The sequence below is a fragment of the Cnephaeus nilssonii genome (assembly GCF_951640355.1).
Source record: "Cnephaeus nilssonii genome assembly, chromosome: 14".
NCBI lineage: Eukaryota > Metazoa > Chordata > Mammalia > Chiroptera > Vespertilionidae > Cnephaeus > Cnephaeus nilssonii.
The window spans coordinates 15,190,809-15,217,780 of record NC_137085.1 but is presented as its reverse complement, the minus strand read 5'-3'; the positions used below and the strand labels follow the sequence as shown (position 1 = coordinate 15,217,780).

The window sequence follows — 26,972 nt, the reverse complement described above, 5'->3', positions numbered from 1 at the left end:
AGTAGAAATGAAACAAGAGCAGTGGATATGGCAGAGTATCAGTACCTGGAGTGATCTCGTGAATCTCCCCTAAGAATGGATGACTCCTCATATATTTGCTGCATCTTCCAGCTGACTTCCAGCTGGAACAGGTCTTGGCTGTTCTCCAATCTAGGACTGGGAAGTCAAGGTATATGTGAACATGGTGGGGGCAGCTTTAGACCCTCTCCAACTAGAGCCACCCACCATGCCATCCAGAGCCGCTGCCATGTGGTCTCTCTCCATTTGTGTTTTCCTTAGGAAACAATGGGGCAGAGCAGATCAGAGAGCCTGCTGCACAAACATATATGGGAGGGTTGGAGTGGAATGGAGGGGGGTTGCCAGTCTCTTCTTCTGCAGGCAAGCCCAATGTTCACTAGTGATTCTCACGAAAGAAGAGGAAAGGATGGGTCTTTACAGAACACTTATTTTCCCTAAAAGCTGACTTCCCTCCCATCTCCCATTCTTTCTTTCCATGTAGTGGTGATGGTTAGCCTGTGGGGAGAGAGGTGGAAATGGGGAATAGGTAGGGAGGAGGGGTTGGTGGAAGGGCTGGTAGAACAATAATGGCTCTTCGAATGCCCTGATGTAATAGAGCTGGTTCCAACCACTGGCAATTCTTTAAATTCAGAACAGGGCTCCTATGGACTTTTTTTTTTTTTTTTTTAATCAGATTTGGGCCTCAGCAGCAGTTTCAAGACAACAGGAAAAATCCCTCTCAATGTTTAGTCACACAAACACATGTCTATTTCCCCTTCCTTTTAATTTAACTAAAGTTGGCATACTATTGAGTTTTCTGCATTTTGTATTTTTTACTTGAAGCATTTCTTAGATATTGTTCATATCAAGACATATACATGTACCTCATTTCTTTTACTTGCTGCACTGCATATATTCCACAATACGTGTGTACTAAAATTTATTATAACAGCTTTCTAGTAATAGTTTGTCTCTAGGATTTTCCTATTATAAACAGTGCTGCAGTGACTATTTTGTGTATACATCTCTTCATATGAACAGCATTTAAAAAAAGTTAACTAGAGCCCTGACCGGTTTGGCTCAGTGGATAGAGCATTGGCCTGCAAACTGAAGGGTCCCAGGTTCGATTCCGATCAAGGGCATGTACCTTGGTTGCGGGCACATCCCCAGTAGGAGGTGTGCAGGAGGCAGCTGATTGATGTTTCTCTCTCATCGATGTTTCTAACTGTCTATCCCTCTCATTTCCTCTCTATAAAAAAGAAAAAAAAAAGTTAACTAGAAATCCTGACAGATGTTTGGCATCCAATGGATAGTCCTTCTTTATGATGCAATGAGTCACACAGTCTCTCCTGACTTTGAAAATTCTGTGACTTATCATAAGAATTGACAATTTCTACTTTAATTGCATTGCTTAGCATGTGACAGGTACTCTGCATTCAGAAGGGTTTATCTTTAATGCTGCATAAAATTGTAATGTCTTAAGCAGCAATTAGGAATTTACATTTAAACTGCTACAAGTGCATATAAAGGATGAAGTATGGAGTGGTGTTTAGGAATAAGAGCTCTGAAGTGACATATGCTTGAGTTCAAGTCCCAGCACTACCAATTTTTCCTATATGACTTTAGACCTGCATGACATTCAGTTTTCTCATTCATAAAATAAGTGAATATAGCACCAATTTCATGGGGTTGTTATAGGGATTAAATAAGGAACCATGCATGATTCTTAGGACATTTCCTGGAACATAATAAGTCACCTGGCACTTAAGTTCCATAAGCATTAGCTATGCATTAAGGTTTCAATTCAGGTGACAACTGGATATACAGAAACTTCCTAGTCAGGCCTAAGTCCATTGCTGCACAAGTAAGGACAATTGGTTCACAGCTTCTCTTTTATTTGGCACAGGCAAATTTCCTGATTTCAGAGATGTTCAACTGTGACCACAAATGATTTATTAGAACTAAAGAACACAGCAATAGACCTCTATGGCTGGAAGGGATATCAATATTACTTTATATTAGATTATCTTGTAATAACCATTCCCATATATTAAATTTTTGTATGCCAAACAATTTGCATATATTATCTCATTTAATTTTACAAGGGCCCTTGTGAGATAGGTATCATCACCCTTATTTTGCAGAAGAGACTGAGGATCTGAGAAATCAAATGATACGCCCAATGGCATCATATCATTAGTAAATTGCAGAACAAGGATTTGCACCCAGGTCCTTCTGAAAATAAGATCTGTAAATTGCCATACACTTTTCCAATGAAATCTCACTTATCCATGACAGAACCAGCTTATGAAAGATTTGAATGCCAAGAGGGAGCTTGAACTCCATTTTGGGGAACTGAGGCAGAGTGGTCTTATCTGTTAGGCAGAGTGCCCAAGGCTCATAATACTTTTAGGGGCCCACAATAATGTTTTAAGTTCTTTTAAAGTCAGAAAGAAAAATAAACTTTAAGGTCAAAGAAAATGTTTTGCTATATAACATTCATACATTAATCCAGGGGTCCTCAAACTTTTTAAACAGGGGGCCAGTTCACTGTCCCTCAGACCGTTGGAGGGCCGGACTATAGTTTAAAAAAAACTGCCCTAGCCGGTTTGGCTCAGTGGATAGAGCATCGATTCCCGGTCAAGGGCATGTACCTTGGTTGCGGGCACATCCCCAGCAGGGGGTGTGCAGGAGGCAGCTGATCGATGCTTCTCTCTCATCGATGTTTCTAACTCTCTATCCCTCTCCCTTCCTCTCTGTAAAAAATCAATAAAAACAAACAAACAAACAAACAAAAAAAAACTATGAACAAATTCCTATGCACACTGCACATATCTTATTTTGAAGTAAAAAAAAAAACAAACGGCAAAAACACCCGCATGTGGCCCATGGGCCGTAGTTTGAGGACGCCTGCTGATTAATCTCTATACCAATGCAGTTGTAAAATATTAATTATATATATAGATCCACAAGCACAAGGCAAAAGTGCTCAGGGTCTACAAAAGTCACAATGCGGCTTGTACTAGGTTGTGCTACACTTTCTGGGAAGGTGATAATAGCAGACCAAATTGAAATATGGGAGGTGATGAACAAAATTGAGAAAAATGTGGTCACAATTTCTCTTCTCCTGTCAAAGTCACTCCCAAAGGTTAAAAGAGACAGAAGAGAAACATAGGGCGGAAAGTGCCACTTCCTAGCTGCATGATCTTGGGCAAATGACTTGATCAATCTGAGCCTCAGTTTCGTCATCGATAAATTGGGGATATGTACCTCCTGGGATTGATGGCCAGGGACCTCATGTACAGCGTTCAATAAATACATGTTGAATGAATGAATGCAGTAACCGTGCGCTTAGTGTCCAGTAAGTGGTAGTTGCTGGCATTAAAAATAGTCAAAAGTCCTCAAAATGACAACCCAAGCCTGTTAGCCCCAGACGTACCTCACTCAACTTCTACACAGACCTGCTCAGTAAACTGCGCTTGCGCATAAGTGCTTTCCCGCCCCCTCAAGCGTGAGTGTCAGTGGGCGGGCGTTCGCGGCAGCGTGACAAATCAGAATGGGAGGACTGAGGAAGGGGCGTGGCTTATCCGGCTGGGCCTGGCCACTCTCTTCCGGGCTCCGCCAGCTGCGCGCGCATCCCTCTCCCCCTTCTTTTGTGGTCCGGCCCATTGCGAGGGTGACAGGAAACCCTGTGCAGGGAGCGCCGCCATCTTGGACCTGCCCGAGGAAGATCCTGAGGGATCCCCAGGAGCAGTCGCTGCTGCCACCGCTACTGCCGCTAGCGCGTCTGCACCTCCTCGTCCAACCCGCTACCTGCCGGGGCCTGGGCCGACCGCCCCCGCCCCTTTTCGGCTGCGCCCGCACTCTTCTTCCTCGCCCTGACGCCCCCCCTCCCGCCCGGAAAGCTGCCCAGCCACCAGCAACCCCCCAGGTAACCCAGGCCTTCCGCAGTGTCCGTCCGGCCGAGGCCTCTTCGCCTGGTTCGGCGGAGGCCAAGAGTGGGGACGACGGCGAGCCGGGGCCGCGGGCGGGCGGGCGGGGCCGCAGGACAGGCCCTGTCAGGCCGCAGCGAACCCGGGGGTCGCGGTGGGCGCCGTGGGGCCCTGCCTGCCGGGACTCCCATGCGGGGGCGAATGTGTCCCTGCACTGCGCCCGCCGAAGCCTCTGGTCCTCCCCGCCCAGTGGAGAGGCGTGTGGGGAAGGGTGTGTTCGGCCTCGCCTTCCCCGCCTCCTCGGCCGCACTGGGCAGACTGGCCTCTCCGCAGGCCCTTCTCCCCTTGCTGCCGTTCCCGGCGGCTGAGGACCACCCCCGCGGTGTTTATCCGCGCGAGCCGCGCCTTGCAGCCCACGAGCCCCAGACGTGGCAGTCCCCGTCCCATAGGCCGCGTCTGGCCCTGAGTACAAAAGGCAGCACGCCGGCATCTTGGACTATCGCCGGTGTCCTTGTCGATGTGGGTGGACTGTCCGGACTCGGGCTGGAGAAGAGGGTCTGTGGGTCTGTGCTTGGGAGGTTCTGATTGGAGCGAGTCCCTGTAAGGCCCATGACATCCTATAAGGCCCCGAGCCCAGATGGGATCCAGAAATGACGAAGACCACCAAAAGTTTTGGCATTTTTAGGATTGAAAAGAAGGAACGGGCGTTGTTTGGATCGTTTGCACTTTACTGTGTGCCAGGCACAGATTTGGGTGTCTTCACACTTCACGTAGCTGTTGGTGATAAGTCGAGTTATCTTTATTTTACAAGTGAGGAAACTGAGGCTTGAAGTTGTGCTGTGGCTGGTTAATGATGGTGTGCAAACTGGCCTCTCCCCACCCTGGGGCTGGAGCTCACTACACTCAAGTTAGGCCAGGGTTACAGACCTGACCATTTTTAAGGTAGCATTGGATGACAGTGGATTGCTCCTTTATAACCCAAAGTCTTGTCGTGTCAGCCACTACACTGCCAGTCCTTATTCTCACAATTCCAGGGGAGAGATGGCAAGATTTCCATTTTATATTTGAAGAAAAAATGGGGTTCTCCAGAGAGCAAGTGCTTTCTTGGTGGCCCCACAGCGGGTGTCGGAGCCCAGATTCTAACTCTTGCAATTTATTGCTCATTTCAATACTATCATAACTTCCTTTTATTTAGATGTGGTTATTAAGGACAAACTTAACCTTGCACTAATTCAGCTCCCACTCCCCCTTCCCGTAAGGCTTTCCAAAAAATTTCCTCAAGATTTCTGCTTAGGCACTGTTGCTGGTCATGCCTTGATGCATGTCATGTGTAATGTACTTTGACTTCCTAGTTAGTGACCATAAGCAAGTTACTTAACCTCTCAGACTCAGTGTCCTTATCTATACAGGGGATAATAGTACCTATATTTTTGAGTTTTTGTGAGGATTAAATGTGGTTAAAAACCCTTAGCTCGTTGCTTGGCATACAGTTAGTGTCCCATTGCCAGGCTTGTACTGAGTGTTTAATATTTGTTGACTAAATGAGAGGAGCATGACTTTGGAGAGCTAGCTGTAGATTTTAACCTGGGCCTTAAGCTTAGCTTTCCACTTAGCTTTCCACGGATGCATCACTTCTCTGAGCTAGTTTCCTTATCTGTAAAATGAGTTTTTAGGATTAGAGATTACTTTTAAAGTAGCTGGCATATATTAGGCACTCAGTAAATGGCAGTTATTTAAAAGATGTAAAACTTTAGATTCTAAAAATCTAAAAAATTTATCGGAATTAAAACTACATTTTATAAAGTTTTTGCTCTTTATATTTTATGTTAAACTTTATGGTTGTGTGCGTCAACCATGCAACAGAATTTAGGGTGCTTTTATAACTGATTTTTATCAGTATTAAATATCTTTCCATAATCGTAGTAAGATATTGTACTTGGAGGAAACGTTTGGTTAAAGCAAATAGAATATGTTGAAATAAGGGCTATTGAGAGATGCTTCATTTTTTAAAAAGGCTTGAAACATTTGTATGTGATTAAATGCCCATTATGGCTGGAGACAGCAATGTACAAGTAGAGGTATCAAAGATGATCTACTTTACTTTTTAAATACTTTTATTCTAGGCTATTTTAAACATGTACACTATAGAGTAGTATGTTAAACCTTCATATACCTATCAGCCAATGTCATCAATGATCAGCAATTTTGTTTCACCTGTACCCTCTCCACCAAGTTATTTTCAAGCAAATCTTAGACATCATATTTCACCAGTAAAATTTTCATTATTACTAATCCTCTTAACTGTAGTAGTAAGGGCAGGGTTTTTGTTTTTCTCCTAAGGACTTCTGTGAACTGAGGTGCATGCAGTATTGGAGAACTTTATTTCCTATTCATAGCATACCCTCAGTTACCTGAAACAAGCTTTCTATTGACACATGAAGGAAATTCAAGTTTTTTCTTATTCACATTATTGATTTGTATAAAAGTGTGTTAGCTTGTCAAAAGTGAGGTTTTGTGGTTTTTTATTTTGTTTTTTTTTAGGTGAATTTCAGAGATTGTTTTATGGTTGAGGAAAGGAAATTGACCACTCATTTTGATTAGATTAGAGTATTAGAGTGACTCCTGAAGTTTTGTGTTCATTTGACTGACAAATCAAGTAGTAATTCACTTTACTGGGCCTATAAGCAAATCCAAATGCTTCTGTTCTTGAGTTCCATGAAGGCAGGGACAATGTTGTTGTTTTTTTTGTTTTGTTTTTTAAGCATTACTATATTGTCATATCTAACATAAGGCTTTGTGCTTAGTAGATGCTCAACAAAGATTTTTATATTGGAATCACAAAACAGCCTCTCTGGTGTTTTTAATAAGGTACCTTGCACACACACAAAAAAAATGTCTCTAAAGTGAGGATTAGAATTTAAATAACCTGAAATGTTTAGTGGGTTGCTTTTCTCCTGCGTTGTCTTGAGTCAGTTATGTAAAAATTACACAATAACATCATATATTCTAAGGAGTAGAATAAAATACCTTATAAGTTGTGAAAGGATTAGTCAGACAGTGCATAAATTAACACAATAAGGAGCCAAACTATAAAAAACAACAACTGGAAATGTCATTGATCATTGGGGTGTTTTTTGTTTATTTTTTTAGACTGATCATATGATTGACTTTTTATGTTCCCCATATTACTGGTAAATGTGGAAGTACTGTTGGAAATATTATGAAAGGGAGTTCTTTTTTGGTTTATTTTTTAACTTGTTTTATATCAGAATTGCATATAAAATGCTTTAAAAATATTTAACAGTCCTTTATTTTTTTCCTACTTTGAATATTTTAAAATAGTACATGCTCATTATACTGTCAGTGCAGAGATGGATAACGAAAGTTAATTTCTCTCTTCCCTTTTTCTATTCTCAGCCTATGTGTTCATTTTTTACAATTTGATGTGTATTCTTCCATATTATGTGTATATAGGATTTGAAGGGTGTATGTTTGTTTAAAATGCGCTATGTTATTGCACCAGGCTTTTTATTTTTATTTTTTTAATCCACTTAAAGTCATGGCTATTATTTCCAGGTTAATACATATATTTCTAAATGGTTTTTAAACTAGATGTGTATTGTTTCATAGTGCAGATGTACTTTATTTAGTCATTTCCCTGTTGATAGTTTAGATTGTTTCTAGATGTGTGTTTTTTGTTTTGGTATTTTTTTGTTTTGTTTTGTTTTTTGCTGCATTAAATGCGTTTAAACCTGTGGACTGAAACTTTTATTTCTGTAGACTAATTTTAAGTGGGTTTCTTGGCCAAAGAGTGATTTGGATTTTTTTGAGGGTCTTTTTTTTTTTAAGATTTAAAAATATATACCGATTACTTCCCAAAAATGTTGTGGCAGTTCAGACTTTCACAAGCAAAGCGTATGAAAGTGCCTACCTTCACATCTCTACCTGCACATTTCAAAACTGGTCGTTTATATGTCTGTATAATTTTATTTGAAAAGATGTCTCATCCAGTATATGAAAACCATGCAATTTTAATTTTGTCACAATTATGATTATGTTTAATGTCCATTTAATAACCATTTAGATCTATATGTATTGGCCTGGGAAAACATCCATAATTTCTTTTAAGTGAAAAACATGTTGAAGCATTTTATGCAATAGCAAACTCCATTTAAAAAATGTACTTCTCACCTTAACAGTGGTCTGTTTCACGTTAAAGAGATGAGGTTGCAAAATCCTGTTAAAGCAATATGAAGCATAGTTAATATTTAAAACAGGCCACACAACTATTATTAGTGTTTAATTATGCATTTAGTAAACATTTCTCTTGATAGCCAGGAAGTTTTGAGCTAAATTTTACATGCACTGATAGTAAAACTATTACCTTAATTTCTTGGTATAATTATCCTCCATCTTTCTCTAATTTTGAGTTTTTGCTTTGCTTTTATCAGTCTACATATTTATGTGCCTTTAATAAGCTACCTTAAAGAAAATCAAGTTCTTTGGAATTAGGTCTGAAATCAAGTTCCAGCTCTACCTAACTTTGTAACACTGGCCAAATGTGAATTTCTTCAAACTTCTGTTTATTCAGTTTTAATAGACATGATAATGATTTTGCAGAGTTGTGAGAATTAACTAAGAATTATGTAAGATAATCAATATAAGGAAAATGCAAATCATCATATGGTTTACTCTCAACAAATGTTATTTCCATTCAGAAACTTTTTAAAGTAAATATAATATGAATTATTATTACTAGTATTATCATTTATCCATACCTATAAATCCTGATTACAGTGAATCCTCTGAATGTAATCATTTAGTACTGCTTATTCAGAATATTAAATTAGAACCCAGTGAGTGGATGAGAAAGATTTGTGTCCCAGTGTACCACTATAGGGGTTCATAGATGTACTCAACAGGTATATCTCATAATTGTGGAGGAGGGATGATGGTGTTGTGGTTAAACACAAAAGTCAAAACAGTCTAAGTTTAATAGAGACTTGACCAATTAGCTGTGTGACATGGGCATGTTACTTGCCTGTTTGGTCCTTCCTCATCTGCAAAATGAGGATAATTGTCACTATTTTATAAGGATGGTAGTAAGACTTAAATGACATTGCATGTGAAGTATTTAGCACATTCCCTGGAATATATTAAATGCCCAAAAAGTGGTAACTGTAACAGTTTGTTATTAGTTTGCAAGTTGTTCATATATTTAATGATACCTGTCGTCTGAATGTAGTGCTCTTTTTCCCCTAAAGAAATCAAAAGACATTAAAAGTGATCTATATGATTTGGATTTTATTCAAATGCTTTTTGTAAAACCTGAAAGTGCATTTTAATCATACTAGTGGTTGTGCACAAGTTATACAATATTACCAAGGTTTTTTAATTAGTGGAGATTATAGTACTGAGAAGTTGGACTCATGTTTTCAGAGCATTTGAACTAAATTAACATTTCTAATGCCTTTTTTTTTTTTACTTTTGAATAAATGAAGCAAAAGCACCCCTTAATAGGAAAAAACATCTCCCCCCCCCCACCTCCAAAGCTGGTTGCTAGTTACAAATATGTTTCTCATCAATTTTAACAGTGGTTAGTTTCATGTTCAAGAAATGAGGTTGGAAATCCTTGCTTTAAGGATTTCCCAACCTCATTAAATAGTTAATATGCAACATACAGATCATGTATCATAAAAATGTACACTTGAAACCTATGTGATCTTATTAACCAATGTCACCCCAATAAATTTAATAAAAGAAAAGTAAATAAAAATAAGAGGCCACTTGAATATAGTTCTACTGCAAATACATAATTTTGAGTGAATGCTATCAATAAACTATAGAAGTATATTTAAACCTAGTTAGTATCTTACCTTAGAGTAAGAAAGGGAGAACCTGATGCATTAGTAGCTACAGTGCTAGATATTTTCTGCTTTCCTTACCTACTGAAATGAGTAAATTTGAGTCATTTTTCTTTAACTCTGCTTTCAAGGTTTTTATTTCAATTTTTAAGAAACTTGAACTAGAAAATTGTGTGGTGAAGTAGAGACAGCAAAGGTATTAGATATGAAATAATCATTTTTTATTTGGAAATAGTTGATAGCAATTAATGCTTGGTAATTTTAAAAAAACATTTTCCAAATTAGTCATCTTAGTAGATGTTTGATTAATGAATACTTGTGTGATAATTAGCTGGTGTGCAAATTAGTATGACTAGAATTGGGTTGTAATTTCATGATTAGCTTTTAGAGCATTTCAAGTAGAAATTGATATTGTTAGAGATGATAGTTTTAATATAAAATGGAAGGAAGCAAAGTATGTACAGCTACAACTTTCAATAAGAACGGAGAAAAGAAACAGGAAAATCAGAAGGGGAAGAACATGAGAGAAACAGTAAGCTAAAGGTTACTAAATTATTATTTCCCCCAAGTTTGAATGGGGAAAGAAGAGTTACAAATTAATTAGAAGAAAAGTGTCTGGAAGGAGTGCAAGCTGAGACGTTATAATCTTTATTTTTTTATTACTATTACTTTTTTTTTTACATTATAATCTTTAAATACCATTTTTATTGAGAGAGGTTATTTTTTTCTTTGTGTTTGGGATATGGTTCAGAGATCTAGTGAATAATTCAGACCAATTTTTGCCTCAGGACCAAGTTCATTTTTAAAAATTTTGAGTCCCTAGTGTCTGAAAAAAGGGTATTAGGGTGATGATCAGAATTAGAGTTAATCTAACTAGAAAAAACCCCTTTCCTGAAAGAACTGGTTAAGGGAGTTTTCTGTGATGTCAAAGACTGATTATAAATGTGTTCAAACAAGTCAAGCTGGAATGAGTAGCAGGGCCTCCACTTTTGTTGAATGTAATTCATATAACTAAGAGAGGAGACTATATTGTGTGAAATGATTGTCCAGTAATTTATAACTTTCCCTTCCCTGATAATAATTCACTTATTTTACATATATACTTTTCCTATAGGTTATATAGAAATTTTATTTGAAATACATGTTTCAGTTCTTCAGTCATACCAACTGTATAGCTTGTGTAATGGACAGTTGGCCAAAACAGTAAGAACCAGATTTTAAAAATTACTGGAATTCAATTTTTTTAAAATGAAGGTTAAACCTTCATATATATAAAGAATTTTATCTTTGCTTAAACTGAAAACTGGTTTGAGAACAATTTTATTGGAAGTTATTAATAGTATTAGAATTCACCTCTTCTCTAGCACCTGACAGTATGTGACACATTCAAGGCGTTCATTTGAATAAATTGGAGTAGTTTTTTAACTTATTAAAAGGAGGAGTGAAATTATAATTCTTTAGGGTAAGCCTGTCTGAAGTTATGGAATGGGCTGTGATCTTTTGAAATATATTCTGACACATAAACTTCCAAATTTTACAACAAGTAATATTTTATGCCATTATTTCTCTCAGCTCCTAAAATAGCAGACATTTGATAAATTGTTAATCTTTAAGTCCTACATTGGTTTGAACCATATGAAATTGCCAATGATTGCCTTTTTTGAAAAATCTACAAGAACAGTTTCATATGGTTCTATATAAATCTGACATTAATTTGGTTTGGAAATAATGATTACTTTTTCTTTGGATACTATGCTAACCATTAATTTATAGTGGAATAAAAAAGTTACATTGTGTTTATAAGTTAGTGGTTACTTAAAATAAAAGATTCTGTTTTAAAAATCAGCGAGTTCTGAATAAGTAGGCCATCAGTAAGTCACTTGACCAGTAATAGGGATGGGTCTTAAAGAGAAGAGGACTATTTATAATGATAGTTAATTCAGATTTATAAATATTTCCTTGTTGAACATTTTCCAGAATAACATTTGTTATTAAATATTTTCTAATGTGAAGTATTGGAATTGTTTTGATACAATGGTTTCTTATATTTCCATGGATAATACATGAAAATGTTAAAGCAGTGTTCATTCATGAAAATTTGTGCATTTGATCAATTTGGGAAATGCAGTTTTACGCCAAATTACTGTAACCAACATTTTGTTTATAATTAGTGTGCTTTATTTTATGTACCTTTAAAGGATAGCAGTTATCAGCTTGAATAACTTATGTATACTTTTCTACTGAAGTAACAACATTTTCTTTGTTTTTAGTGCCACCATGGCAACTGCACCATACAACTACTCTTACATCTTTAAATATATTATTATTGGTAAGTTTATTTAACTTACACTCTTGTTCTCCAAAGAAGGTTAACATATAAAATATTTATATACTAATTATTAACACACCACTCCAGAAGAAGTGGATGACTTTCTCAGTGCAAAATTAAAACTCTTTTGAGATTTATAGTTGCATTAACAATGGACTCTTTGCTTTGTGGCTCTGGATACTTTTGTAGAACAGTGTATCTTGGTTGAAGTGATCTTGATTGTTCTTGGGGGATACCTGAAAGCTTGTTAACCCTTTGCACTCGCTTGTTTTTTTCTCGATTCCTTTATTCTACTCGGGATTTAATTTTTTAAATACCCCAGATTTTACAAAGCGCGGCAGTAGAATAAAAAATGAGTTTCTTTTCATACAAACTTATTCATTTGAATATTTTTATATTTCAAATTATTGATACATTCAAAGAGTATAAAAAGAGCTGCTACCGATGCTAACCCTGTCGAGTCACACTCGACATCCAAGTGCAAAAGGTTAATACTGAAAAATAAATTAATTTCCTAGGAGTGAGGATACATTCCAAAAATATCATAAAAGCCCTCAGAACCCAATTTTTGGATTCAAAACATTGATTCAGAACAATTGTGTAATACACATCCTATATAATAGAGAGGGAATATGCTAATTGACCATCACACCCTCACAAGATGGTGGCGCCCGCAGCCAATAAAGAGGGAATGTACTAATTGACTGCCACACCCTCACAAGATGGCAGCACCCAGTCCCCTCAGTCCTGCCTCATCCAGCCAGAGTCCCCCAGTCCCCTCAGTCCTGCCTCATCCAGCCGGAGTCCCCCAGTCCCCTCAGCCTCACAGGGGAAGGCAGTTGGGGGCGATTGGGCCAGCAGGGGAGGGCAGTTGGGGACGATCATGCCGTCAGGGGAGCAGTTAGGCATCAATTAGGCTGGCAGGGCAGCGGTTAGGGGGCTATAAGGCTGGCAGGCAGAGTGGTTAGGGGCAATCAGGCAGGCAGGCAGGCGAGTGGTTAGGAGCCAGCAGTCCCGGATTGTGAGCGGGATGTCCAACTGCCGGTTTAAGCCTGATCCCCGAGGGGTCCCAGATTGGAGAGGGTGCAGGCTGGGCTGAGAGAACCCCCTGCCCAATGCACAAATTTCGTGCACTAGGCCTCTAGTAAAATATAATATTGATGGTTTTCCCTTAAGTTTCAAGATGATTTTACTCAAATTGAAAGACAATGCTGTTTATCCAAATATAGTTGTAAGAGCACAGTTGAAAGTACATATACTTTGCAGTTAATTTTACAAATGAGAACAGTTTGGTTTAATGTTGATCTTAAGTGACTATAGTGGAATGCTTCCTTCACCAAAGGTTAAATTGCTGTAGTACAGAGGTGACACTTGTTCTATTATGGTTTCCATGTAGTGCATATTCTTTTCTTTTGTGGAATTTTACAAAAAAAAAAAAAAAACAACAACAAAATTTGAGATAAGATAGGATCTAGTGAATCAGGTTTTGAAAACTCATTTCTGCTTGTTATATGCTGCTGCCCTATTTGTCACTCCTAGGAGTCTTTTGTTTTTATGCATGGTTAAGAGAAAGAACAATATAAAACTTTGAAACAGCTCAAAGTGAAAAAAACAATTAGAACAATTTCTCTGTTAGGAAAACACTTTCTGCCCTAACTGGTTTGGCTCAGTGGATAGAGCGTCGGCCTGTGGACTGAAGGGTCCCAGGTTCGATTCCGGTCAAGGGCATGTATGTACCTTAGTTGTGGGCACATCCCCAGCAGGGGGTGTGCAGGAGGCAGCTGATCTATGTTTCTCCCTCATCGATGTTTCTAACTCTCTATCCCTCTGTCCCTCTCCCTTCCTCTCTGTAAAAAATCAATAAGATTTATTTAAAAAAAAAAAAAAAGGCACTTTGTCCTGACCGATATTTCTCAGTGGTTAGAGTATTGGCCTGCTGACCCAAGGATCTTGGGTTCGATTCCTGGTCAAGGGCATGTACCTGGGTTGCAGGTTGGATTCCAGGCCCCAGGAAGCAATCAATCCATGTGTCTCTCTCACATCCTTGTCCCTCCCTTCCACCCTCCCTCTCTCAAAATCAATGGAAAAAAATATTATCTGGTGAGAATTAACAAGAAAAATAAAATTAAAAAAACTCACACTTCCCAGCTGGTGGCTAGTACCATAATTTATAACCAGACTCTATTACTGCTGAAAGTTGGGAATAGTGAATTTGTACATCTCAGTGAAAACTGACCTGTAGGATTTTTAAACTCATTATAAATTAGGGAAATTTATGATATTGTATAGCAGACATTGTATATAATTATGAGTGTAAAATTGAGAAATGTAATGGCCACTTGAAACTTTTTTTTTAAACAGGGGACATGGGAGTAGGAAAATCTTGCTTGCTTCATCAATTTACAGAAAAAAAATGTAAGTTTAAAATGTAAGGTAAAACATTAGTAAATTATTTCTTGTCACTTTTCTACCTTTTAAAGTGTCATTTTTAGTGTACTCTATGCATTTGAACATACGTACTTTTGTCTTTAGGGAATGATTCTATTTTTAAATAGGTGCAGATAAAATGAAATATGCCCACATATACAGTTTTAATTTTTATATGTCATATATAATTTGATTCACTTGAGACGTTTTTATGGTAAAACTTAATTTTTAAAAATGTATACTGTAATGTCAAATTTAAATCTTTATATTCTCAGACTTTCATTATAGAAATTACCTTATTAGGGGAATTTTGCTGCATGTATCATTTGTTAACTATATAACAATAGATTGGAAATACTTAAAATGGAATCTTGTCTGCATTCATGACTTGATTAAGATTCAAAGTACAACTCTGACTTGGGTGATATGGGAGGGGCCATTTTATTTTATGTAACTAATAGGCTAATATAGTTGAAATTGTTTCCATATAGTTGAAATAATTTCTGTGGCTTTTTTTCCCCATAATACAGTATTTTATGAAGTGTCCATTGGTCTGTGTGTGCTTGTACCAGAGAATAGTAGGTTTAGGTTTCCAGCGGCCTTATTATAAGGAGAGGACTAATAAATTTGTTCTATTGGATTAGACATATATAACTTGCCAGTATAGAACTATAAATATATATTAAACGTGGTGATTTTCTTTGAGGTATTAGTATATTTTCCAGGATAAAAATTTGGTTGACTAATAAATCTTGAGTTCTAAGACCATTGATTGATTTGTTATATGTAAGGATTGTCAGAGGGATAAATATAACATTGGTATTTTGAAAAGCTTTATTACAGTCTTCATTTTTAAATTTAAAATATTTATGAACTAGTCCTTTACAGAAGTTTCCTGACCCCTGTCCTAGTCCATGTCAATGACTTCTTCTTGGTTTTTGCTTATTTATTTATTATTTATGTACAAGCTTTCGTCTGTTTATAGCCTATAAGCATTACTAAGTCATTTGATTATACAGTGGATTTTTTCCTCCCCACTGATATTAATTTGTGTTGAAGCAGCCAAGAAATTTGAAACTTTCTTGAAGTTGGGATGTTATACTATATTTCTTTTCCTCCCTAACAGTTATGGCCGATTGTCCTCACACAATTGGTGTTGAATTTGGTACAAGAATAATTGAAGTTAGTGGCCAAAAAATCAAACTGCAGATATGGGATACAGCAGGACAGGAGAGGTTTAGGGCTGTTACACGAAGCTACTACAGAGGAGCTGCAGGAGCACTTATGGTGTATGATATCACTAGGTAAGAAATTAACTTTTCAACCTTCATACTAGAAAAAAAATCTACTGTAGGCAGTATGGTTTCTTTTTTATTGATTTGAACATTTCTTAGTTTATAATTGTGTGACTATAATAAATGTGGTTATTTGGGTTTTATGGTTTCTTCTCTAAATTGCTGTTTAAGACTTGACATAATGTGTTGATTTCCTTTGCTGAAAGTGGGTATGACTGAAGAAAAACTTTAGGAGATGCTGGTGGAGCTGACAGAAGAATACTATTCTGAAAAGCAGCATCAGTTGAATTATTTGAGGTGAAATAATATTTTATACCAAACTTTGTTCTTTTCACTTCAGTAAAAAGCAAGCAAGTCTTTAAAAAAAAAAAAAAAAAAGCAAACAAGTCTTGAGGAGTTAGTGTCTACTGTTAAAGTTTACACTTCTTCAAAATAAGGCCAAGCAAGAAATTAAGTAGTTTTGCTAATCCAACATGGTAGATTATAAAAAGTTCTTACACTTGCATCTGAAGTTTGAGCATTTAATTATTTTTTGTCCTAAAATGGAGTGAAGTGGTTTATAGTACTTGAGGCAGTGAGATTAAATTTATTTCAACTTAACTATTTCTGGAAAGTCAAAGCACTTTATACAAAGTAACAAAATTGGACAGTGGATGTTTGACTTTGGAAAACATGGAAAATTGTGTCACTTTCATTAAACTCTGTTTGTCTACTGCAAGTTAGAAAATGAACTGAATCACCTTTCACATTAATGCAAAGTGTCAGTCTAAAGCATTGTGACTCTGACTTTGAGGTGGTGGGGTAGGAACAAGTGAGTGGGACCAAGTGATAATTAGACTTTCAAGCATATTTTCTTTTGGGAAATGCTTTATGCTGTTTCCTAGGCTTGGATGATTTCAGGGTTAAAACAGAGTGAAATAACCTTAATGGTTCTATATAGCCAGACAGAGATCAGTAAATAGTTTTGTCAGAAGACTATTTAAAAACTTGGCCATCTGTACAAGACATCTTTTTATGAGAGATGCATTCCCAAAGACTTCACATAATTAAAAACTCCATGAATTGATAAAATTTAAATATTGCTATATGTGCTTACAATATATCAATGTATAGAGTAGTAGTTTGTTTGTCTTTTTGGTGTATGTGTCTTTTCCCCCTAGCTTATAGAGATATAATTGACATATAACATTGTATAAGGTATATAGTGTGATGATTTGATGCATATATACTTCGCTTTTAAACATACTTTTTAAGCATAGTAAATGCTTTTGGTATGTGTGTCTGTTTAAGTTATCAAAAGTACTTCTGCTAGAAACAACCCACATGTCCATCAACTAATGAATGTATGGATGAATAGGTTTGGTATATGCATACAGTGGAATAAAATTCAACCATTAGAAGGAAAGAAACATTGATACATGCTATTCAGTAGCTGAACCTAGAAAACATTTTGCTAAGTGAAAGAAGCCAGAAACAAAGGCCACATGTATGATTCCATTTATATGAAATACCCACACTAGGCCAATGTGTAGAGACAAAGAAGATTGCTAGAGGATGGGGAGTGAGTGCTAATGGGTATGGGGTTTCTTTTTTTCATGATGAAAATGTTCTAGAATTAGAAAGTAGTGATCATTGCACGGCTTTGTGAATATTCTTAAGACCACTATATTGTAGACCTTAAAAGGTTGAGCTTTATAGTATGTTCATTATATCCCAATAAAACTGTTTACTGGTAAAAAGTACTTTAGGCTTTAGATAGGTATTTTCTTGACTCAGTGATACTTCACAGTGACATTGATGTTGCAACCATGACAGGGTTTCCTCCCCTTCCCCCACCCCAATTTTTTTCTATTAATCCTTGACATTTTGCAAACTTAGAAGTTCCTGCTTTAATAATACTTTTATTCTTGGCATTAACTCTAATTGTTACAGGATACATTCCTAAAGTGATAGCATAGTTTATCATGGTAGTTTGTATGGCTCTATCAATTGTTTGCTATATCTAACATACATGACAAAGTTAGGGATATTTTCACACTTATTTTTTTTAGCTCTAATACCACCATGTAATGAATATTTGGATGGTACTGTATTTATAGATTTGAAATTATGATTGTGAATTTTAAATTAATAAAACAATTACCAGATCAATGAGCAGAAGTTATATGGTACATGTAAATAATATGGTTTTCATAATCTTGATACCACTTACAAAGGATATGTAGATTTTTCTGTTTACTAAAGTGGTGCCAGTTTGTAATTCACTGTTTTGCCAGCGTTGACAATTTAATATTCATCAAAATCAGTATAAATGTTTTGGAACTGTGTTAAGGTTTTATGCACAAAGTAAGATAAATTTTTTGTGTAAAAGCAAGGTATGCTGGTACTACAAATATTGAGCAGTGATAAAACTTATGCTTTTAAAAAATATTTGACTACTGTTTACTTAAAATTTTTAAAACACTGGGAAAAATTATTATTTATTTGGCTTTTTTGTACATTTAAATGGTAATTTGTGTATATGATATAGCACAGTAAAAAAGAGAGTCTGAGTAAGGCATTCCTTTCAGTTCCACTAGGAAAGAATTAAATGTTTTGAATATTGAATTTCAAATGAGCGCTGGCAACTGGATATTATGGAATATATTATTCACAGGGCTAAACTTGAAACACTTTTAGGATCCAGTGTGTATAAAGGTCCTAGGCCTGGCTCTGAAATCATTTAAATCATTGTGGGCTTCTGTTTCCTCACCTGTTAAATGAATAAGATGGATTAATGGTCTGTGAATCTGTATAAATAAATAAAAACATTTTTAACATTTAAAATTTTTATTCTTTTGACCCCTTTGGTAATGTCTGATTAATATTATACCCTTTATAATATTGTAAATTATTTGTGTTTGCTTGCTATTTCAGGGCTTTCTTGGCTAGTGCAAATGAGCCTATGAGTTTTTAAACTCTTTCTTGTAGAAAGTGGAGAAATAGGGCATTTTGAATCCCAAAATGATTTAGTTCTGATGAATAAGAGTACAAAGTTAGGATAAACTCACATTCTGGTATCTGGGGACTTGAATTTCTAGTCACATGTATTCATCAAAATCAGTATAAATGTTTTTTTTTAAAGCCAGTTTTTATTTTTTGTTAATCCTCACCCAAGGATATATTTTCCAGTTGGTTTTTAGAGATAGTGAAAGGGAGGGACAGAGAGAAGGAGGGAGGAAGAGAGAGAGAGAAACAAACATAGATGTGAGAGAGACATCGATTGGTTGCCTCCTGGGGCCTGAGATCCAATCTGCAACCCAGGCATGTGCCCTTGACCAGGAATCAAACCCAAGACCATTTGGTCAGCAGGCCGATGCTCTGACCACTGAACACACCAGCCAGGGCTTTAAAGCCAGTTTTTATGCTGCTATAATTAGCTTATTCTTTAAGAAAAGGTGGATTTTAATTTTGAACAATTTTTATATTTTTCAAATACAGTTGACATAACAATATTAGTTTCAGGTGTACAACATAGTGATTAGACCTTTCTATAATTTAAAAGGTGATCACCTCAATATATCTAGTACCCATCTGACACCATACAGTTATTGAAATATATATTCTCCATTCTGTACTTTATATCCTCTTGACTGTTTTTACAGCTGGCAATTTGTACATCTAATCCCTTCCCTGGAATGGTGAATTTTATACCAGTGTATTGTATGTCTTTGCGTTCTATAACTGTTGTTCTTTAGGTTTACAATCTAGTCAAAGCAAAAATACTTTTTTAGGATCTGTTGATTAAAGTCTATATTTTAAATACTTATTGAAGTTTCTTTTTTTCCTGCTGAAATGGCAATTATATGTGGCAGTCATAAATGTAAACTTTACATTTTGCAGAAGAAGTACGTATAACCACTTAAGCAGCTGGTTGACAGATGCAAGGAATCTCACCAATCCAAATACTGTAAGTTAAATGATATCTAAGATCTAAGCTAAACCCAAAAGGAAAGCCATTTGCTAGTGGGATTTTTGTATTTGGGTACTAAGAATGAGAATCTTTATTTTATTCTTCAATTAATTGAAGAATACATACTATTTTTTTTCCAGTACTAATTACCCCAGGTCTCACATTTTTTATTTGGTTTTTATTCATGTTTGTGGTTGAAAAAAAGTTATGAATAGATGGTGATCTCATGTCAAGTGGAGACTATGAAATCTGAAACTACCACTTTAAAAGGGATCTGCATTAGTTTCATAAAATGTTACCATTGGAGGAACCTGGGCAAAGTGTAGATCTCTCTGCATTATTTCTTACAACTACATGTGAATCTACAATTACCTCAATAAATTTCAATTAAAAGTAAAGAGTTCTGCATGCTTTAAAAAATTAGCTTCTTAGACTGAGAAGCTACTGAGATTTTTAGGAGCCAAGTCACCATACTAGACTCTGTAGTATAAACTAAAGATAAATTTGGATCCTTGGCCCACAAAATGTTATAGTCTAACAGGGAGACTACCTATGGGAATACAAATAACTGTGCTGAAAAGCAGAATAAAATATGAGTTAGAATAGAGTGACTGGTGTGCTGATGGGAGCCCAGGATGAGCAGTGGCATCTGGAGAAATCAGCTTTAGAGAGGTGGTAGGGCGTTTGAGCTGGGATTTCAGGGGGTTTAGTAGATGCTGCTGAGGGTATTTCAGGGCCAAGTGAGGAAAGGCAGAAATGTGACTCTGAACTTCTCCAGAACAAGGCCTGTGTCTCACTTAGCTTTGTACCCCAGCACCTAGTAGAAGCCTGGTTCAATAAATATGTAGTCAGTGGTAACACTGGCTTTTATTAGGGAACAGCAATTTAATTATATTGAGAGTCCGTTAACATGGTTTGCCAATTATGACGGGGACTGTACCTAGAACTTTCATATCCATCATCACATTAAACTCACTCTAAGTGTATAAACAAACCTATAGGTTGACTGAAGTAGGTTGTTAAACTACTTAACTATTCTCAATTACATTCAGATTAAAAGTTTTATTAGACACCAGTTTTTGGAAGTGGGAGGGTTGTATTTTCACATGAAAAGAAGTTAATGGTTGTGGAAATCTCTTTTAGTTGAAACCATCCATTTCTAAAGTATCCATATCTGGATTAGCACATCTGTTTGGAAGGGGGAGAGAGGGTTTGTTAGTTGGTGTCAAATAACATATAGGCAGAAACAGTCTACTCATAAATCTGTCGTCCCCCCTCCCTCCAAAAAACAACAACACACACAACCTATTTCCCAAGGCTGCACACTTATTCTTAGAACTTTTCAGAGCTGCCTTTAACTTTGGCCTTCCACTTGTATAAAATGATTCCAAAGTGGATATAGTTGTATGATATTTTGCCTTGGATTTGAATTCACTGCATATGTGTTTCTACTACCTCAATGGATACACAGACATTTGTTATCAGTTGCTACAAACTTAGTCCTGCCTAGGGACAATGTGGGGGGAGTGGTAGGACAGTATTTGTCTGAAGTTCATAGTTTGAGTGTTATACCTGGGTTCTAATGTCCTCCTACCACTAACTCATTAACTGACCTTTGACAAGTCTCTGCCTTATTTGAGCCTTAATTTCTTGACCAGTAGCCTGAAGGAGTTGAATTAGTAGTTTGTAAACTTTTTGAGGGTCCCAGAAACTTGAAAATCTGATGAAAGCCACGAACTTCCTCTTGAGGAACTGTCCTTGTTTACAGCATTTTGTTTCATTCTGTGCTTTCACAGATCCCCTGGAGCTTGTCCATGGACACTTAGTAATCTTTCATAGATAAATCATAATCTTTGGCCTAGACCAGGTGTGCCTCATGGGCTATTTTGTGTTTGAATGGCTTTTAAGCTAAGAGTGTTTTTCACATTTTTAAACAATTGTAAAAAAAAAAAAAAAAAGCCTATATAAAGAAATCATAACACGGGGCTCAGAAACCTAGAATATATCCTCTCTGCCTATTACAGAAAGTTTGTGAACCCCTGGCCTAGAAGATTGCTGAGAATCCGTCTTAATACTAATGGCTTCATGATTCTACAGTCCTGTCTGGTGGATAATTGCTAGTACTTGGTTTTCTTTTTAGGCCCACATTTTTTTCTATCAAGATTTTTGGATTTCAGAATTTTTATGGTTGATTTAAGTTGGTGGTTTTATTTTAAGATGTTTTTCTTTTGGTCACACATTAGGTAATAATTCTCATAGGAAATAAAGCAGATCTGGAGGCACAGAGAGATGTTACTTATGAAGAAGCCAAACAGTTTGCTGAAGAAAATGGTGGGTTTCTTTTAAGACTTTTAATGGCTTTTTGGGAGGGTCACCCTTGGGAGAATTCCTAAGGATTTTGCTCCTGCAAATTATTTGACAGTTATTTTTAATGCAAACTATTCAAATTTCAAGGGTGAGGAAATTGCAAAATGTGTTTGAGAATTCATGTGTTGGGGGGAAGAGTACTATTATTCCCTTTATTTCACATTCATATTCTTTCATAAAATATTGAAAGCTGATGGGAAGCTTTAACTTTTATTCAGATGTTGCTAAAGAGAATGTCCTTGTGAGGTCATTTGAAATGTCCTAATCAGTCTGAAATTTACTTTTAGGCTTATTGTTTCTTGAAGCAAGTGCAAAAACGTAAGTATGGCTAAAATTAGATCATTTTCATTTACATTCCAATTTCTCAAAATAGAACATAGATATGAAAAAAATGTATAATGTATATATACAGTTGACCCATAAACAACATGGATGTGAACTGCATGATTCCAATCATGAGGATTTAAAAAACAGTATGTTTTTATTGATTTTTAGAGAGTGGGGAAAGGGAGAGGGAGAGATAGAAACATAGATGAGAGAGAAACATCATGAATCAGCGACCTCCTGTACACCCCTACGGGGGATCAAACCTGCAACCTAGGTACGTGCCCTGACCAGAACTGGTTGACCTCGTGGTTCATGGGTCAACACTCAACCACTGAGCCACATCTGCTGGGCCATATGAGGATTTTTTTTTTAATATATTTTTATTTCAGAGAGGAAGGGAGAGGGAGAGATAGATAAAAACATCAATGATGAGAGAGAATCATTGCTTGGCTGCCCCCTGCACGCCCCCTATTGGGAATCGAGCCCACAACCCGGGCATGTGCCCTTGACTGGAATGTGGAACCTAGGACCCTTCAGACCACAGGCTGATGCTCTATCCACTGAGCCAAACCAGCTAGGGCCATATGAGGATTTTTTAAATTGACCTGTGTAGTTCAATTGGCTGGCACAGTTGAAACCCACGTAATTCAAGGGACAACTCCATCATTGGGAATTTGCATGTTCAGAGCAGATTTTTGATTTCAAGGAAGGTCGGTGCCCTAACCCCCCCACGTTGTTCACGGGTTACCTGTACATAAAATGTATGGTACATAAATACCTAATGCTTATGGCTAGAGGAGAACAGTAAGCAATACTTCGCTTCCTATTTGACATTTCAAAATAAGATTTTTTGTTACTTTACCTAAAAGATTATACCTTGATTGCCCACTGGTAAGCAATGTTAATAAATGAAATTGTGTAAACATTTCAAGTGTTTGACTTTCACAACTGAGGTTGAGTTTGGCATTATGGACTCAAGCTTGGCCAACCTATTTAATACTTCTGATCATGATAAAAAGCATGAGTTAAGGAAATACTCAATGTCTAAGAAAAATTAGAAGCATAATTAACATTTTCTATTCTCCCATGTCCATTATTGAACCCTGGAACTCTCATTATATTTATTTAAGCCAAAAATTCCTTGCATTGGTAAGAAGTTAGCTCCTTTTTTATTCATCTGTACTGTTAGTCCTAAGAGAACTGAAGTGTGAATATGGCTAAGCATGACTATGCCACCATCACATGATAAAAACAGTACAGTTCATGCTTGGCTAATCAGACTCTTCAGATCCAGGAATCATTTGTGTATGTTTGGAGATTTCACTTCTAGTGGAATACTCTATTATTACAGAAATGGCCTATTTTAACTGTTATATATTAGTATGTTAGCATTTTAATGATTAGAACACATAGAGTTATCAAATAGGGTTTGTAGAAACAGCTCAGTACTGTGTTTATATGCTTTCCACAGAAAATATTTCCCCATGTTGTTCTCTTAGCTCAGTCTTCTGGTAATCTCTTATAAGATGACAGTGGCTAAGTTGAAGACATCATGGCAGTTGACTAAAGTTTAGCAAAAGGTCAGTGTATAATGTCTTATCTTTTGTAGAAAACTGTGGTTCTCGAATAAAGTTGTCAATTGCCTCTTAGGGGAGAGAACGTAGAAGATGCTTTCCTCGAGGCTGCCAAGAAAATCTATCAGAACATTCAGGATGGAAGCCTGGATCTGAATGCTGCCGAGTCTGGTGTACAGCACAAACCCTCAGCTCCGCAGGGAGGCCGGCTAACCAGTGAACCCCAACCCCAGAGAGAAGGCTGTGGCTGCTAGTGACCTCTTTGCTGTGGCTCTCATTTGACCTTTCACCTCTGTCTGTTGGAAGCAGTACTTTTTACTGCCTCGTTGTCTTCTGTACATCTTACTGGGTTTAATTAAAAAAACAAAAGAAAAAAAACAACTCTGTTTAAAAACAGTTTAACACAATACTAAACTGCTAAACAACTAGGTGTAATCAGGTTATCAAAAGCAAGTAATCTCTCCTGCATGGTAAATCTAGACTTTTTTTCCCCCCTTGATTGTCCTCATGTTAGGTATGTCACCAATACATGATTTAAACCGAGCACTGATGCTGGACTTCATGATTTTTACCCCTCCCTCTTTTTGGCAGGGCTTTGTCTCACTGTATGGTTTAATTTGATATCTTAAGCCTTTCTCCCCATCTTTTAACTGTTCAAGTATGTCTGTTGTAACCAAGAAGTTTATTGCTGTGAAATGGCTTCTGGTGATAGAGAAGGGGTTCTATAACTGCTTTTGTTTTGTTTTTGTCAGATAAATTCCCTGTTGTGTGGGTGGCATTTTTCTTGAAGAGGTTTGCTTCTGTCTTAGCCTTGTACAGGGAAAATATCCATTTATCAGCTTCTCTCTTGTGCTTAATAGCTTTATTTTTTTTTACATCATTTTATCCTTTTCTCTTTAGCAGAAAGTAAATATGTATAAATTTTGAAGGAACTGAACTAACAATACATCCTGTGTATATTCTTTTAATGAAGAAAATAAATTGATTACTGGCATTGGAACAGTATAAAATACCAGTTTGTACAGTAAGACCTATATGTGACCATGTTATTCCCTTCCATTTCACACAAGGAAATAGACACAACTGCAGTTCACAAGTAATACTGGCTCCACCCATTGGTGCTGGCAATTTGGGGACATTATGCTGTAAAGAGCTCCTAGCGTGAGAGGATTAACACTAGCTCATCTTTGTTCATCTTTGCACTGTGGCTTACCTGCAAATTTTCTTAACTGTTCTTGTGCAATCAACAATGTGCAAACCTGCTTTTCTCTTTTTGTAAACATTTTGCATTACAGGCTGCATTTCTTGCCTTACTGTATAGAAAAAGAAAAAAGGCTGGGTTTATTATTGCACATTTTAAGCTTTTATACCTTTATCTTGGAATGGTTGAGATTCTGAACGAGACAGCCAGAACCATAGGTCTGCTGTTAAGGGATTTTAAATTGTGCATTTTTAACACTACAGTGAAATAATTTAAGATATCCCTTGTGTTCTTAGTATGAAGTGCTATTTTTGGTCATGTTGGCATACATTGTTTTATAAAAGGGAAAGTGTTTCTAACAGTGTTTCAATGTTTGTGCTGATACAAAGTAAGTTATTACTTTACTTGAGATGGTTTGGCCACTGAAGAATACAGTATTACAAGGGAAACAATCTTATTTCTTTAGATAAGAAACTTAGGTTTTACCAAGTTCTTTACTTCTGTTGACTGATTTCTGAGATTATACATCAGGCTGGGAATTCAGAAGTTACTGAAGTACAGGATAGGTAAACCTCGGTAGATTATATAAAATGCACTCAGCTCAACTGCTGTGTTTAAAATACACATTTTAAATCCCTCTTTACAGACACTAAAGTAAAAAAATACAACTTTCTGGGTTGTAAACATGGTAGTACCAGAGTATTGTATAGTCAATGTTAAATAAAAGCCAAAACTGGAATGTGCAGAAAATAGGATTTGGTTAATTTGGGGACTCATTTTTATTTGTCTTAAACTTTTTTAAAAAGAAGATTCCTGGAGTAGATTGGTATATTCTGTTAAAGACCTACAGTGATCCATTTTGCTCACACTGTTGCATCACAAGGGACTCACCCAGGGACCATGACCTCCCGGTGTGTGTATATATTTACAAAGACAAAACAAACAAACCACCCATTGGGATATAAGGTAGCAATCACAAACTAAAGACTGCGGCTTGTTTAGGTGCAATACCCTGATTTCCAAAGTTAGTTACAGTGGGTCTTATTGTTTTGTGACAGGATTTATTCAGACTGCTGTACTCTTCATTTGATGTAACAAAATGCTATTAATCTAAATATTTGTAAATAAAGTACCTGTATCTAGATTAAATTAAAATTGTTTGTATTATTTTCTGAACTATAATAGGATTTCATATTTTTTTCAGGTAAACAATTATTTAGCATAAGTTGTCAGTTTTTGCAGAATTATCCTTATTTGTTGATAGAGAAGTCTAGTACATAGCATATAAATCCACATCACTAATTGAGTTTTTATCCTTGTGTTTAGATCACACTTGCAGTGTTTTCAGTCAACCTTTTTCAGTGTGAGATCACATTTGGTGCCTGATGGTGTTCTCCCTTCACTGTACTTGGGGCCAAATTCTGTAATTTGCATGTCTAATCCCCTACAATAAACTTGGGTGCTCAAAAATAAAGGAGCAAATTGTCATATTGTAACATTCATGTGCCAGACACTGGGCAAGTGCACTTTGGAGAGAATGTGAATTCTTTTAATTTTTAATCCATGAGAGTTTACTGCTTATGTGGTCACCTGGTTCTCTGGGTTACTTATTGCCCTCGAACCTATGAGGGAGGCGGCCCTCCTGATTAGTAATTGGTGCTTAGTACCTTTTATGTATTAGACATTCCACAATGTTCCAAGTATTTT

General features: G+C 36.6%; 1 protein-coding gene across 1 annotated transcript; it reads left to right on the top strand.

Annotated features, from left to right (window-relative positions):
- The first annotated feature begins 3,627 nt into the window (after positions 1–3,627).
- RAB14 (RAB14, member RAS oncogene family) lies at positions 3,628–26,439 on the top strand. Its single transcript, XM_079790440.1, has 8 exons — positions 3,628–3,928; positions 12,064–12,122; positions 14,484–14,537; positions 15,676–15,853; positions 19,727–19,793; positions 22,040–22,127; positions 22,451–22,481; positions 24,141–26,439. Exons 2-8 carry the CDS (start codon positions 12,071–12,073, stop codon positions 24,316–24,318), a joined length of 648 nt encoding a protein of 215 aa, XP_079646566.1. The 5' UTR covers positions 3,628–3,928; positions 12,064–12,070; the 3' UTR covers positions 24,319–26,439.
- The last annotated feature ends 533 nt before the right edge of the window (positions 26,440–26,972 follow it).